General features: G+C 45.5%; 1 protein-coding gene across 1 annotated transcript; it reads left to right on the forward strand.

Annotated features, from left to right (window-relative positions):
• Positions 1-4657: 4657 nt before the first annotated feature.
• On the forward strand, positions 4658-11613 carry PLDDELTA (phospholipase D delta). The gene is made up of 10 exons (XM_048675386.2): positions 4658-6221; positions 6854-6970; positions 7334-7528; positions 7705-7977; positions 8059-8127; positions 8297-8444; positions 8802-8950; positions 10101-10271; positions 10802-10999; positions 11092-11613. Exons 1-10 carry the CDS (start codon positions 5247-5249, stop codon positions 11383-11385), a joined length of 2589 nt encoding a protein of 862 aa, XP_048531343.1. The 5' UTR covers positions 4658-5246; the 3' UTR covers positions 11386-11613.
• The last annotated feature ends 2795 nt before the right edge of the window (positions 11614-14408 follow it).

Consider the following 14408-nt stretch of genomic DNA (forward strand, 5'->3'; position numbering starts at 1 on the left):
CTCTAGTGAAACCTGTGGCCCCCGGGTCTATTTCCCATCATATAATCTTCTATTTTTCCATCATATAAGTTTCCGATCTAAAATTTTAGTTTCCTATTTACTTTCTTTGCAATCTTTTACTTTCCGATCTATAAACCAAAAATATAAAAAATATTACTTTACCGTTTATCCATCTATATCAGATCTCACTTTGCAAATAACCGTGAAGGGATTGACAACCCCTTTGTCGCGTTGGGTGCAAGTTGGTGTTTGTTTGTGCAGATATTCGGTGGCTTGTTGCGTTGTCTCCTACTAGATTGATACCTTGGTTCTCAAAACCGAGGTAAATACTTACTCTACTTTGCTGCATCACCCTTTCCTCTTCAAGGGAAAAACCAATGCAAGCTCAAGAGGTAGCACCGCGCAACAACATGTCACCATTACGTTGCGGAAAATGAGGCCCTCGTTGCCAAGGCCACACAGCAATCCCAATCTCGATTCATGCCAACTCAACAGACACCTTCAGAGATACCTATAGAGCACCTTTACGATCACCCAGTTATGAAGTGACGTTTGACACACACAAGGCATTCCTCTGGAGTCCGGAAGTTGCATGATCTCATGGTGAAAGGAACATGTATTTGACATTAAGAAAGCAGTAGCAATAAACTGAACGATCATATGCTATGCTAACATATGGGTCTTTTCCATCACATCATTCTCCTAATGACGTGATCCCGTTATCAAACAACAATTTTCATGTCTATGGTTAGGAAACCTTAACCGTCTTTTGATCAACAAGCTAGTCTAGGAGAGGCTTACTAGGGACTTGATATTTGTTTATGTATTCACACATGTATTTAAGTTTTCGATCAATACAATTATAGCATGAATAATGAACCTTTATCATGATTAAGAAAATATAATAATAATCATTTTATTATTGCCTCTAGGGCATATTTCCAACATGTTTCACGATGAGCTCACTCAATAAGGCAATGCACATCCGAGGCGGAAAAACATTCGGGTGGGAGCATACACCAAGGATAATGACAAATTGATTTGCGAGGCTTGGAAGGAAATTGGACAATACCCCAAGGCCGGTGTCGAGCAAAAAAGATCAAGTTTTGGGCGAGGGTCCATGCATACTTCCATGAACGTAGGAAGTTCCCGCCCTAGTTTGAGAGCAAGCGTGGTGATGTGTCAATCGCAAAGAGGCGGGGGCTCACCCAACAAGAGTGAATCAAGTGTTGTGCAACCCTTGAGAGCAGCAAAGGCCGTCCCGTGAGTGGCATATGCATCAAAGACATGGTACTCCACTCCTATCCTTTTGTTCATATGTGTGTATCTTGTTGATTGATGCTTTCAACTCCGTTACATATGGATGTCACGCTGGGCGTTCGGGTTTACCCGCAAAATCGGGTCGAGTAATTTGGGTAATTTTTTTTCGGGTTTCCAGAAATGATACCCAAAATTTGTGCAGAAAATTTGCTACCCGAAAATTCGTGTACCCGAAACCGTAGCACTCGTACTACCCGAAGTAGTAAACAATGAAGAAAAGTGCCAGCAACAGTGGAACAACATGGACTATAGTTTGGTGGCTGGCGTCGGCGGTGCAAGACTGTAGGCGGCGATTTGGACATGCAACAGTGGAACGAGAGGGGAACGACAATCATTGGGAGTCACGTCATGCAGGGCGACGGGCAAGTGATGTTGCACCGGGGAGGTGCTGTCGGTGAAGGTGAGTTGAGATGGATGATGGCGAGTGGCCCAACACCGTCGTCCCACTGAACGTAGCCTCCAAGCTTGCTTGTCATGGTGGCACAGATGCAGATCGACGGCGGACCGCAGTACGCCGGTGCTAGTGTGGTGGCATCGTGGGGTGGGGTGGCGCCATGGGGGCGTGCCGACATGGGGTGGGGACTAGGAACTGTGTAGGGGGCGCTCGGATTTGGAGGAGTTGGGGACGCACGTGACCTAGGTTTGCTCGCGGGAGCCAAGGGCTAACGAAGGCCTCTTGGGCTAGTTCTTCTTTGCGCAAGTGTGCGGCATGTGTTTACTGAGCTGACTAATTAGTTCGAGCTATTCGGATAATTCGGGTACCATGGACTTTGACTTGAATTACCCGTATTAATTCGGGTTTTCAGATCTGTTACCTCGATATAGTGTTCGGGTTATGCGGGTTCGGAATTTTTGGGTTCGGGGTTCGGGTTCCGGATTTTATGCCGAGCGTGATATGAATGTATAGTGTTGTCATCATTTTGAATAGTAGGCATTCCAAGCTTTGGAAGTCTTCAATGCCCAACACAGGGACAAACCATTCATCCTCACCCATTGTTGGACGGTCATTTGTGATTACCCTAAGTTTAAGGAGAAATATGTCGTCCAAAAGAGGAATGGAGGGCGGGAGACGGTCGTTGAGCATGGTGAAGGTGAGAGGCGGCCAAGGGGGAAGACCAACTCGAAGGTGGATGACAAGCATGATGCGGCCACATTAGTCTTGCAAGAAATTTTGAAGGGGTTCCTGACCCAAAAGAAAGCGAGGGAGAAAAGGAAGCGGCAAGACAAGGAGGATCGAATGAAAGGCCTACATCGAGATACAAAAGAAGAAGCTCGAGATTGAGGCAAGCATTACAAAGACAAAAGCAAAAGAGGTGGCACTCGCGGTAATGGCGAAGGAAAGGAAGATCATGACAGTCGACTTAGACCAAGATGTTCCAAGAAGAAAGGTTTGATTCGAGAAGATACAAAAGGAGATGCTCGAGGTAGATGGATGAGCTATGGTCGGGGCGCGATCATTTTGTATGCCGGCAAGAACTCTGGCCGAGATGCATGAACTATGACCCTTTTTTGTGTGCTGGTAAGTGTGTTCACAAAGACTATGATAATTATTTTATACTGACATGAATGCCGGTTGCTGGCATGTATGTCGACAAGAACTATGACCGTTCTCGAAAGTATACGTTTGTGCTAAAAAATTCGGCAGGATAGATGAAATGGATCGGCCGATTGAGTGCATTGACCAGACATGGGTTGACGTGGACGGTCGGCATGCCTTGAACCAACTTAAACGGATAAAAAAGGATCAAATCCGCATTCGTTTGTTTGGTACCAAAAAAAAGTCCACGTTTGTTTGAGTTGGGCCTTGAAGTTGGCCTAACCTTCAGTCCGCTTCGCACGCGCGCATGCTTTTCCTGCCGCTTCTGCTTGTGCGTTACACCCGTTGGAGGAAATGGCACCAAACAAACCCCGTCTCTAAAATCTAAAATGGAAACGGCGCCTATATCCTACAGAAACGACCCCAGAAAGAAAGTAACTCCCGAACCCGGCTGTAACAAACATCCACGCACCAAACGGCCGGAGCAGTACTATAGTGGCGCCAAAACGGCCGGACCCTACCACTAGAGCTGCAAGAAAAGCTTGAGGCTCGTGAGCCGCTTGAGATCGACTCGTTTTTTGACTCGACTCGAAAAGAAAAAAGTTGAGTTTGAACACTTTATGTAGCTCGACCGAGAAACGAGCCGATCTTAAGCCAATGTTGGCTCGCTCAATTTTACCTCGATAGCTCGACTGAATATCATTATGTTAAATGATCATGCCATATATTAAATGAAAATAAGATGATTTATTACCATATATGTTGTCCATATTTTATCTCCATTTATTTATTAACGAATATGGAGACTTAATTAAGTGCAGAGAAGATTTAGGCCTAATTATGGCACGTGATCAACTATGTGTTAAATATCTTATATTTTTGGCAAAGGTTTCCAGCATATTCACGCTAATTTTTTTGTTTTTCATTCATAGATTTATAATTTTTGCCATCTCATTTAGCTTGAAATTAGCTCGAGATCGACTCGAGATCGTTACAAGCTGAGCACGAGTCATGTTCTACAGCTTGATCATGAGCTTCACTTAGTTTGAGCTCGCTTGAATTTTTATATGAGTTGAGTTGAGCCAACTCCAACTCGCTCGAGCTTAACTCGTTTGCAGCTCTACCTACCACCGAGTCGGGGAGCGTTTATCCTCCAAAAGAAAAAGAAAAAAAAAGTCGGGGAGCGTTGGAGAAGTTGGATTTGGGGTGGGGGAGCGGAAGCCGACAGACAGACCGCCCGCCACCGAGCGACTCCCGGCGCCAAAACGGCCGTATGCCCCCTTAGCTCCGCCAGCTCGGCCTTCCGTTCCGTGGGCGCGTCCAGCGCAGCGGGAGGCCACCTCGCCTGCCTAGTTTGACCCACTCCCGCTCCGCTCAGCGCGGCGCCACGCGACCCGACGCGTACGCCATCAACATCACCGATCCACGCACACGCCCGCGACGTGCCCCGCCGCCCACCGGCCACCTCATCACCAACCACCCACCCGCTCTAGAGAGAAGGAGGACCCGAGAGAGAGTCCATCCCGCAGCGCAGGGGATCCAGATCACGCGGACTCGGCCGACCTGAACCTGCCCGCACGCAACGCAGATCCCCACCCAACCCGACCCCGACCACGCGCGCGCGTGAGGCGGCCCTGGGACCCGGGCCCGGCCTCCCCGATCGGATCTCGCGGGCTCCACCGGTCAGCGCCCGTTACGCCGGAGCCGGCCGTACGCGCGACCGTTGCGCCCGCGTTCCATAAAACGCACGGCAACGCCCAGGAAAAAGCCGTTTCTCCCCCCCTTCACACCCCCCCCCCCCCCCCCCGCGCGCCAGAAAAACAGTCGCTCCACTCCTCCGGTTAAAATACTCCACCACCTCAAGTAACTCCAGTTCGTTCGAGATTACATTTTCCCTCTTTGATCTGCAGTGCAGAGATTTTTTTTGTTGTAATTCCATTTTGAATATTCTGAGCCTCTTTTTCATCGATGTACGTAACTGTCTCGGAATGAATCCATGCAACCCCTTTGCTTTGCCCATAATAACAATAAGAAATCGGCAGTGGAGCGTAAACCCCATGCGTTATTAGGACTATTTCTGTGGAGAAAAGTAAAACCCCATGCGTTATTAGTAGTAGTATTTCTGTGGAGAAAAGTAAAACCCATGCTATTTTAGGCTAGATTGCCAACGCCGAGATCCTCCACCACCTCACCACCCACCTCCTCCTCCAGCTTTGCCGTTCCGGTCCGCCTCCTCCCCGCGTGGGTGGCCTCGCCTCCCCCACCGGAATCCCCGCCGGGTACCTGGGGGCCGTCGCCGCGGTTGCGCAACAGGCGGGACCGGGGGCCCGGCTCCGATTCCAAGCTGGCCGCCGCCGCCGCCACCGCCCCCCGCTCCGCGTCGCCGTCCATGGCGTCGTCGGGCGGGGACGAGTCGCCGTCGCCGGCCAAGCCCGTGCTCCTGCACGGGGACCTCGACCTCTGGGTCGTCGAGGCGCGGCTGCTGCCCAACATGGACATGTTCTCCGAGCACATCCGCCGCTGCTTCGCCTCCTGCGGCACCGCCTCCTCCTGCGCGCCCCGGCAGCCCCCGCCCAACAGCCGCGGCGTCGGGGAGGCCGGCAGCCGCCGCCACCACCACCGCAGGATCATCACCAGCGACCCCTACGTCACGCTCTCCGTCGCCGGCGCCGTCGTCGCGCGCACCGCCGTCATCCCCAACAGCCAGGAGCCGCGCTGGGACGAGCAGTTCTTCGTGCCGCTCGCGCACCGCGCCACCGTCCTCGAGTTCCAGGTCAAGGACAACGACACCTTCGGCGCGCAGCTCATCGGCACCGCCTCCGTCCCCGCCGACCGGGTCGTCGCCGCCGCCGACGAGCTCGAGGAGTGGGTCCCCATCGTCGGCACCAGCGGCAAGACCTACAAGCCCCGCACCGCGCTCTTCATCCGCTACCGCTTCCGCCCCTTCGCCGCCAACCCGGTCTACCGCCGCGGCATCCCCGGCGACCCCGACCAGCAGGGCGTCAAGGACTCCTACTTCCCGCTCCGCCACGGCGGGAAAGTCACGCTCTACCAGGACGCGCACGTCAACGAGGGGGACCTGCCGGACGTCGAGCTCGAGCGGGGGAAGAAGTTCGAGCACAACCAGTGCTGGGAGGACATCTGCCACGCCATACTCGAGGCGCACCATATGATTTACATCGTCGGCTGGTCGATCTACGACAAGGTGAAGCTGGTGCGCGAGCCGTCGTCGTCCAGGCCGCTCCCGGACGGCGGCGAGCTCACGCTCGGAGAGCTGCTCAAGTTCAAGTCGCAGGAGGGCGTCAGAGTGTGCCTGCTCGTCTGGGACGACAAGACGTCCCATGACAAGCTCTTCATCAAAACGGTGAGACATTACGACCTGGTAGTTCTGACTCTAATTTCACAGCTTAGTTTGGATAGCCGTCGGAAACGTCCCCAGATGCATTTGATGTTGACTTGATTGCGAGGAATTCTTTGGATTTTGTTCCATAATAGGGATTTATTATTCCCCAGCTTGGTGCATTTGAGTGTTCAGTCAAGTAGTACTTGTTCATAAGTTTTTTGAGAGGTTACTTGTTCATAGGTAATTTCCATATTCGTAGGAATATAATAGAGGGTAAACAATCAATCGATGACTGTTATAGACTTGCAACAATCAACTGAACCTGGATATTCTTATCCAAAAAAACCTGAACCTGGATATTTGGCCTGGGGGTGTTCTCTCTGATTCCAGTTTACCATAATCTATGACCATACGTCTTTTCCGAACTCACACCTCGGCCGTGTTCTCCAAATCTACTAATTAGTATGCACAGTTTATTTTTTTGATTAAAGGGGCCACATGGCCCGCATTTTCATTCATAAAAGGGTGCACACTGCACAGTTTATGATCCCCATCATAATTCACACTTGCTCTTCCTTTTGATAGTGCTGTTCTTTAAAGGGGTTCTATGTCATAATATCTGAGAGTAAGTCCTCCTTTCTATGCTTTTGCAGGGTGGTGTGATGGGAACGCATGATGAAGAAACTAGAAAGTTTTTCAAGCATTCCTCAGTCATCTGTGTTCTTTCACCTCGATATGCCAGCAGTAAGCTGAGCATTTTCAAACAACAGGCAAGTTCAGGCAGTTTGCTTGTACTTTATTTGTATTTTATTTCTTTTGTCGATAGGCTGCAAGTAATTGCTGTCATCATAAACCTTAAGCAGGTTAATATTTACTCATGCATCCTCTTTTAGGAGAATTTGAATGTTCTCTAAAATCATGATGTGTGTGTTGGTGCCTTATGGATAGTGAATGATACCAACTAAGTTGGCAGTTAGCTTTATATATATATATAAATAAAATCAGGAGGTCACCGTCATGTTGCTTTCAGAATAAGCATCATCTCAGTCTTGTGAATATCTTTTGTATTCTGCAGGCTACTCATATGCTCTCTTTTTTGCCACATTTGGCAATCTTGAACTACTATCTTGCAGGTTGTTGGGACATTGTTTACACACCACCAAAAATGTGTGCTGGTTGATACACAAGCTTCGGGAAACAAGCGGAAAGTTACTGCTTTCGTTGGGGGCCTAGATCTTTGTGATGGGCGTTATGATACTCCTCAACATAGGCTTTTTAAAGACCTTGACACAGTATTTGAAAATGATTTCCATAACCCAACATTTTCGGTGAGTTCATTTTTGCCAATATGTTTTACTCTATGCTTATCAAGTTGAAGTCGAGGAAGTAAGCTTCTGGGAGCCGGTGCCATGTGTGAATGCCTGACTGCCAGAGCTTATCTTGCACCACATTATTCTCATTGAGTTTTAATCTTCCTGTCATCATATGTATTCCCTTGATGCAGGCAGGCGCAAAAGGACCGAGACAACCATGGCATGATTTGCACTGTAAGATTGATGGACCAGCTGCCTATGATGTCTTGAAGAATTTTGAACAACGCTGGAGAAAGGCATCCAAATTCCGTGATCGATTTAGGAAAGTATCTCGCTGGAAAGATGATGCCCTGATAAAGCTGGAGCGTATCTCGTGGATACTTAGTCCTTCACCTAATGTTCCAAATGATCATGTTAGTTTGCGGGTTTCAAAAGAAGAAGATCCTGAAAATTGGCATGTTCAGGTCTTGGCACTGCTCTTTAAGTTGTGCTTATGTCAGTACTTGTGAATTCTAGGCACTGGTTAACATATATTAATTCTTCAGGTATTCCGGTCAATTGACTCGGGCTCTCTAAAAGGATTTCCTAGTGATTGCAAAGAGGCTTCAAAGCAGGTTAGTTTGGCACGTCTCATTATACTCCTTTGCAATGTTCAATAAATCCACATCTATATTGAAATTTGTGGTGCTGTTTCACTTTTTTTTCCATTTTTACCTTGTCCTGTACTATTTGGAACTACGTTCTTCTTGTATAAAGTACTTACCATTTAATGGACTTGTGCAGAATCTTGTGTGCCGAAAGAACCTCATAATTGATAAGAGCATTCACACAGCATATGTCCGGGCAATCAGATCAGCGCAACATTTCATTTATATAGAAAATCAGTATTTTCTTGGTTCTTCGTACGAGTGGCCATCCTATGTGAATTCAGGTTTGGGGTTCTTCCTTTGTATCCTGTCTGAAACATGGAATATTTGATTGTTAGGTATAGCATACCTTCCACAGTTGCATGCATATTCTTCTGCTGGTAGAACAAGGCAAAACATGCACCACATAATGCAGGGAGAACATAGATTTAGTTTGCTCTTCATACTTTTATTAGATAGGCTACATTGCAGGGGGAATATGGATTCATTTTGCTCGTCCTGCTTCTATTAGACAAGCCACATTCTTTTTGTTTCATTGATGCCTTTGTTGCTGTCGGTCTGTTGTGTAAATTCAACATTGATGTTTAATTTTATGACATGATCTAGACAAACTGGAATTTTGATCCCTTGGGATGTTGCAGGTGCTGATAATCTGATACCAATGGAATTGGCCCTCAAAATTGCAACCAAGATTAGAGCTGGCGAACGGTTTGCAGTTTATGTAGTCATACCAATGTGGCCTGAAGGAGTCCCTACCTCGGCCTCTGTGCAAGAAATTCTTTTCTTTCAGGTAAGCTCTATTTTGTAAAAAGCATTATAGCAGCTATTAGGAAACTCCAAATCTGAGATTTATTGAGATACTGAAATTCCAATCTGAGATTCAGTGAGATATGGAGATCTCATTCGACCTTGTAATTTCAATCTTCTACCAATGAATGAATTTCCATTTGAGTGCACGTTGGCATACTCCCTGCCCCTGATGTGTATGCTGTTTTTGTTTTGTTTTAATACAATATTACTCTACTTTATGACCACCCCCCTTTGTTTAGTTCAGCGCTATTCTATTCTCATCTTCGTTTTGGTAAAAACAATCTCTCACTATCAAATGTTACCTTGGTGATCCTTTTTGCTCAGCAGCAGTAAAATTTCATAGAGGCAATGTAGTATGTAATGTCGTTATTGCTGTAAAATCTGCGGTAGTGCAATTCTGATTGTATGCGAATGATGATTATCCCATACATGCCTACGATATTATAAAGAGATCTTCCGATTTGCCCCTTTTGTAAGCCTTTAATTGTCCATGCCACTGAAGGCAGGGAATAGCTCTGAAAAATCTAATGAAGATGATACAATAAATTTTACTTTTACATGCATGTATGTTGAATTACGTAGTTCGATATAGAACCAGGGGTTACAACAGTGCACAGGCTTCGGATGTTTTTTTTCTATTATTAAAGGGTTCTCATGGTCCCCATTTTCATTACAAAAGTGGTGTCCTGTACAATCCTATGCTTAACACTATCCCTACATCCCTGATACACAGGCCGTATCATGGGATGTCTCAAGATCTTACTACTAAAAAGCAGCCACAAAACTAAGCATCCGCTAAAATAAGGAAGACCAAAGTTCAAAAGCAACCGAGCTTACAATGACAAGCTTCGGATGCTTTTCACAAATTAGCATGTGAAGTATCCCATAGGCCCTTCCACCACTCCTATGTTCTCCTGCTAGGATCACTTCACCCATGATTCATCAAAATCCATAATCTACACTCATAGTTTTCTGCCTGACGGCTGTTGATACTTGATAGGCTTGATTCTGCAAGAGAGGATATACAGTATAGTGTGACACAGTTCACTTGTAGGCTTCCCCATAAAAAGACAACTCACTTGTAGGCTTGAATAAATTAAAAATACTAATTGTTTGTTCTTTTCTCACAGGCTCAGACAATGGAGATGATGTATGGAGTAATCGCACGAGAGCTCAAGGCCATGAATATTGAGGATGCAAACCTTCAAGATTACTTGAACTTTTACTGTCTGGGCAATCGGGAAGAACCGTCAACAGATGGTAGCCCTGAGTCAGATAAATCTACAGATAAAAGTGCAGCGGTAATGTCTTGTTGTATTCTTCATTCCTTCATAGAAAGAATATTTTCTGAAGTTGGTACGTAGTATCATCAGTTTTAAGCCTTGCTTGTCTAGTACTCTAGTGGACATTTGGCTAAAGTTCTAGTGGATGTCAAAACATACAGATAGCTTGCTAGAGAAATGCTGAGGCATCATTGGTTTGGAAAGTTGCTTTCTTACCTTAGGTTACCAAAATGTTGGTTTAGCCAACTGTTGGTGTGGTAGGATCTTTATGTTTGTCAATGCCGTTCAAAAGCCTGAAGCAATTACTGTTACATTGATTGAAGTTTTCTTTTGTTTCTATCCTTGATCGTTGTAATTTATAGCACCCCCCCCCCCTCTTAAATTGGTGCAAGGAATGTTTTTTTCTTTATGAGTAACATGGTGTATATACGACCGAAGAGTTGGCAAACATAATTTACTCATCATGAGCATTGTTCCAGCTTTTCCTTTCCTAAAAGTTTAATATGAATTAACACAGTTATTTTAATCCCCCCTTTGAAAATTGATAGGGCCTGGCTAGAAAACATCGGCGGTTCATGATCTATGTTCATGCAAAAGGGATGATTGTAGACGATGAATACGTCATTTTGGGCTCGGCAAACATCAATCAGAGATCCTTGGCTGGCTCGAGAGATACCGAAATTGCAATGGGTGCCTACCAGCCTCATCATGCATGGTCTTCGAAGAAGGGTCATCCTCACGGCCAGGTTCGTGGACTGGCTTTCTCCTCCAGCTTCTTTTTTACTGGTTAACAGCAGAGGCTTCGTTAGAAATGTTGTAACCTTTGTCTTGGTTGCAGGTATATGGGTATAGGAACTCCCTCTGGGCAGAACACCTTGGTATGGTTGATGACCACTTCAAGGAACCTTCTAGTCTGGAATGTGTAAGATTAGTGAACCAAATAGCCGAAGAAAACTGGGAAAGATTCGCATCAGAAGAGATGAAAACGTTGCAAGGGCACCTCCTCAGATACCCAGTGAAGGTAGAGTCCGATGGTAAGATCGTCCCGCTGCCCGACCAAGAATGCTTCCCCGACGTTGGTGGCAAGATCTGCGGCGCTCCGACCTCGCTTCCTGATTCGCTGACGATGTAGCATCACAGTACTGACTTCTCTTCAGGGTCCAAGCTGGTTCTTTTGCTCACCTGTAAAACCTCTCTGAATGTCTTGCCGACGGATGGTAATCTGTGATCACACACTGTGTGGCGTATAGGGAAAGCACGGGCTGTTCACGGTGTGTTGTAGAGTTGTGCCTTTGTAAGATTTTTTCTACAGTCTGTACATGAGACAGGACAGGGTCATTGATAGTTTTGGACATCTCTACTGCGAACTGTTCACAACCATTTTCATTTGGTGCCATGTGTTTTGTGCTGGCAGCTCTTCCCACAGAAAAAGTGTGTTCAACACCTGAGGAAAAACCAGCTAAAAACTGTTGCGAGATGTTGAACAGAAAAGCAGCACTAGCCCCCGTCGCCCCGTGGCTGTGCTCGTCGCTCCATTGCCACTCACAGCGTGAGCAGCATGACGTTCTGGAAAGCTCTTGCGGAAACTCATGAAATGCACCTGCCATGCCATGGTTTATATGTGTAAAGTACTCCTTCTGTTTCTAAATGAAAGATCTCTACAATTAGTATATGGATATACTAATTGAGTGAATCTACGCTTTAAAATTTGTCTATATACATCCGTATGTGGTAGTTCATTTAAAATCTTAAAAAAGAACATTTAGAAACAGAGGAAGTAGTACATAGTAGGTTATTGGTTCTAAATTCCTATTATCGTTGAGTGATATGCAGTCAATATGCATCTTGTATTTGAAATTAGTTACGTACACCCTCTGTCGGAAAATACTTGTCAAAAAAATGAATGAACTAAAATACATTTAAATACATCCATTTCTCTGATAAGTATTTTTTTAGAAGAAAAAGGCTCAACACCCTGGTTCCATTGCATGCCACGAAACCACCGAACATCTTTGGTTTTGGAGCTACAAGGCGCACGGGTAAAAACATCAGAAAAGCTGCCCCAGCAAAATGAAAAAACCATACAGTCTACACTCCTGAAGGAGCAAAAGAGACAAAGAGCGAAGACCACACCCAGTAAGGGCTACAACCAGCATACATATTCAGAGGTTAAGAATCACGACCAGCTAATAAATCTATGTCTTCATAGCGAGAAGCCACCCCCGAAGCAAGGAGTCCTTTCACAGCACTGGTTCAGTCCTAGCCAGGGTGAGGAGAGGCGGTGCTCGCGCCAAATGTTCCATCCTTTGCACCAGGAGACGACATCTCCTCTTGGCGGGATCCGCGCACCTGATCTCCCACAAGGTTAAAAAGGAAGCTGCCTTTTGCCACATAACCTGCATTCCAAGCCAAGGCACAACATTAAAGCAAATATCGTTACGATATCTCTAGAGAGTCCATAATGCAGCTGCATGAAGCATAATATCTGCAGTTTTGTTGTCATTTCTAGCCCATCAATCCAGAAGCCCATGCAAGTTAAGCTCAATGTTGCTCCCTATGGGGCTAAAAATCTCTCTCCAGAGTTCTCTCGCAACCACACAATAAAAAAGAAGATGATTAACCGATTCTGCTTCATTACAGAACAGACAGGTAGTATCAGCTACATGCTGTCTTTTCAGAAGATTGTCTCTGGTGAGTAGCTTGTTTCTCACAAGCAACCAGAGAAATATCTGAATTCTCTGAGGAACATTAGCTTTCCAGATCATCATAATATTATTTGGAGTCACTCCTCTAAAATTCACAAAATTATAATAAGATTTAACAGTGTATATCCCTTAGGCTCCAGATCCCAAATAATAGTGTCATCACAATCATTTAAGCTCAGATCCTTGACTACACTGAAAAGCTCATTCCAAGCAGCAAGCATGTCCGGCGAAAAACATCTCCTAAAGTTAATTTTCAGGGTCACGCCATCCCACACCTCATTGATGGAGACATTGGTATTGGCAATATTATACAACTCCCAAAAACTAGTTGCAAGTATAGAATTGCCAGTCCAATGGTCTTCCCAAAACCTAACACTCTTGCCATTACCCACCTTCCAGGAAAAGCCAATTTTTGCAGCTTTAATAGCCCAAAGTATGCCTTTCCAAAGGGGGGAGGCTCCAATATTAGGGCAGGCAAAAATGTTAGGTTTGCAAGTTTTATATTTGACATCAATGATTTGTTTCCAAATTTTACCATCATCGTTGAAATATCTCTTAGCCCACGAAGCTAGCAGGCTGAGATTCATATCGGCAATGTCAGGGATGCCCAGCCCACCATACTGTTTCTTCAAGGCAATATTTCCCCAAGCAGCTAGGTGGTATTTATGATGACCTCCATAGTCATCCCAAAAGCAGTGAGCAAGTTGAGAGTCTATCATATTAGTGGCCCACTTAGGGAATTTAATAATTCCCATAAGATAGCAGGGAATTCTAGATAAACAAGACTGGACAAGGGTAAGCCGTTTACCAGAGGAAAGTAATCTCCCTCACCAACTGGCTCCCTTCTTAATAATTTTATCTACAGTGGGTTGTAAGTCCTCTTTTCTAAGTTTATTATAATGAAGAGGGGCCCCTAAATATTTGATAGGGAAATCTCCAATTTTACACCCCAGGACCTGAGCAAACAAATTTGCTTCCTCACGGTCAATGTTAATTGGAACCAGATCACATTTATGGAAATTGATCCTCATTCTTGATAACTATTCAAAACAAGACAGTAACCACTTAAGGTTTTTAGCAAAAGAAAGGTTTTTGCCCAAAAAGAGCAAAGTGTCGTCTGCATATTGCATGCTAATGATGCCCGCAGGGTTTGTGACAAGAAAAAGGCCTTCTACTTTGTTATTAATAAAGGCTTTAATTAAAATTCTAGTAAAGACATCAACAATCAGATTGAAAAGGAGGGGGGAAAAGGGATCTCCTTGTTTGGCACCCTTGCCAGGGACAAAGAACTCACTGTTGCTGTCATTGACTCTGACACCAACAGAGCCTTTGAAAATGAGAGATTCCACTTTACCCATCCACTTATTGCTAAAACCCCTCCTCTTCATCATATCCATAATGAATTCTCTATTGATCATGTCATAGGCTTTCTCATAATCTAGTTTAAAAA

The sequence above is a fragment of the Triticum urartu genome, chromosome 5A (genome assembly GCF_056163025.1).
Source record: "Triticum urartu cultivar PI428250 chromosome 5A, HENAU_Tu73, whole genome shotgun sequence".
In the NCBI taxonomy this organism is placed as follows: Eukaryota; Viridiplantae; Streptophyta; class Magnoliopsida; order Poales; family Poaceae; genus Triticum; species Triticum urartu.

Bases quoted from the DNA above. Each gene is read 5' to 3' on its own strand.
- PLDDELTA (XM_048675386.2), top strand. From the start codon at position 5,247: ATGGCGTCGTCGGGCGGGGACGAGTCGCCGTCGCCGGCCAAGCCCGTG. The intron at 7,529-7,704 runs GTGAGTTCATTT...CCCTTGATGCAG, and splicing joins TCCATAACCCAACATTTTCG to GCAGGCGCAAAAGGACCGAG. The intron at 8,951-10,100 runs GTAAGCTCTATT...CTTTTCTCACAG, and splicing joins AAGAAATTCTTTTCTTTCAG to GCTCAGACAATGGAGATGAT.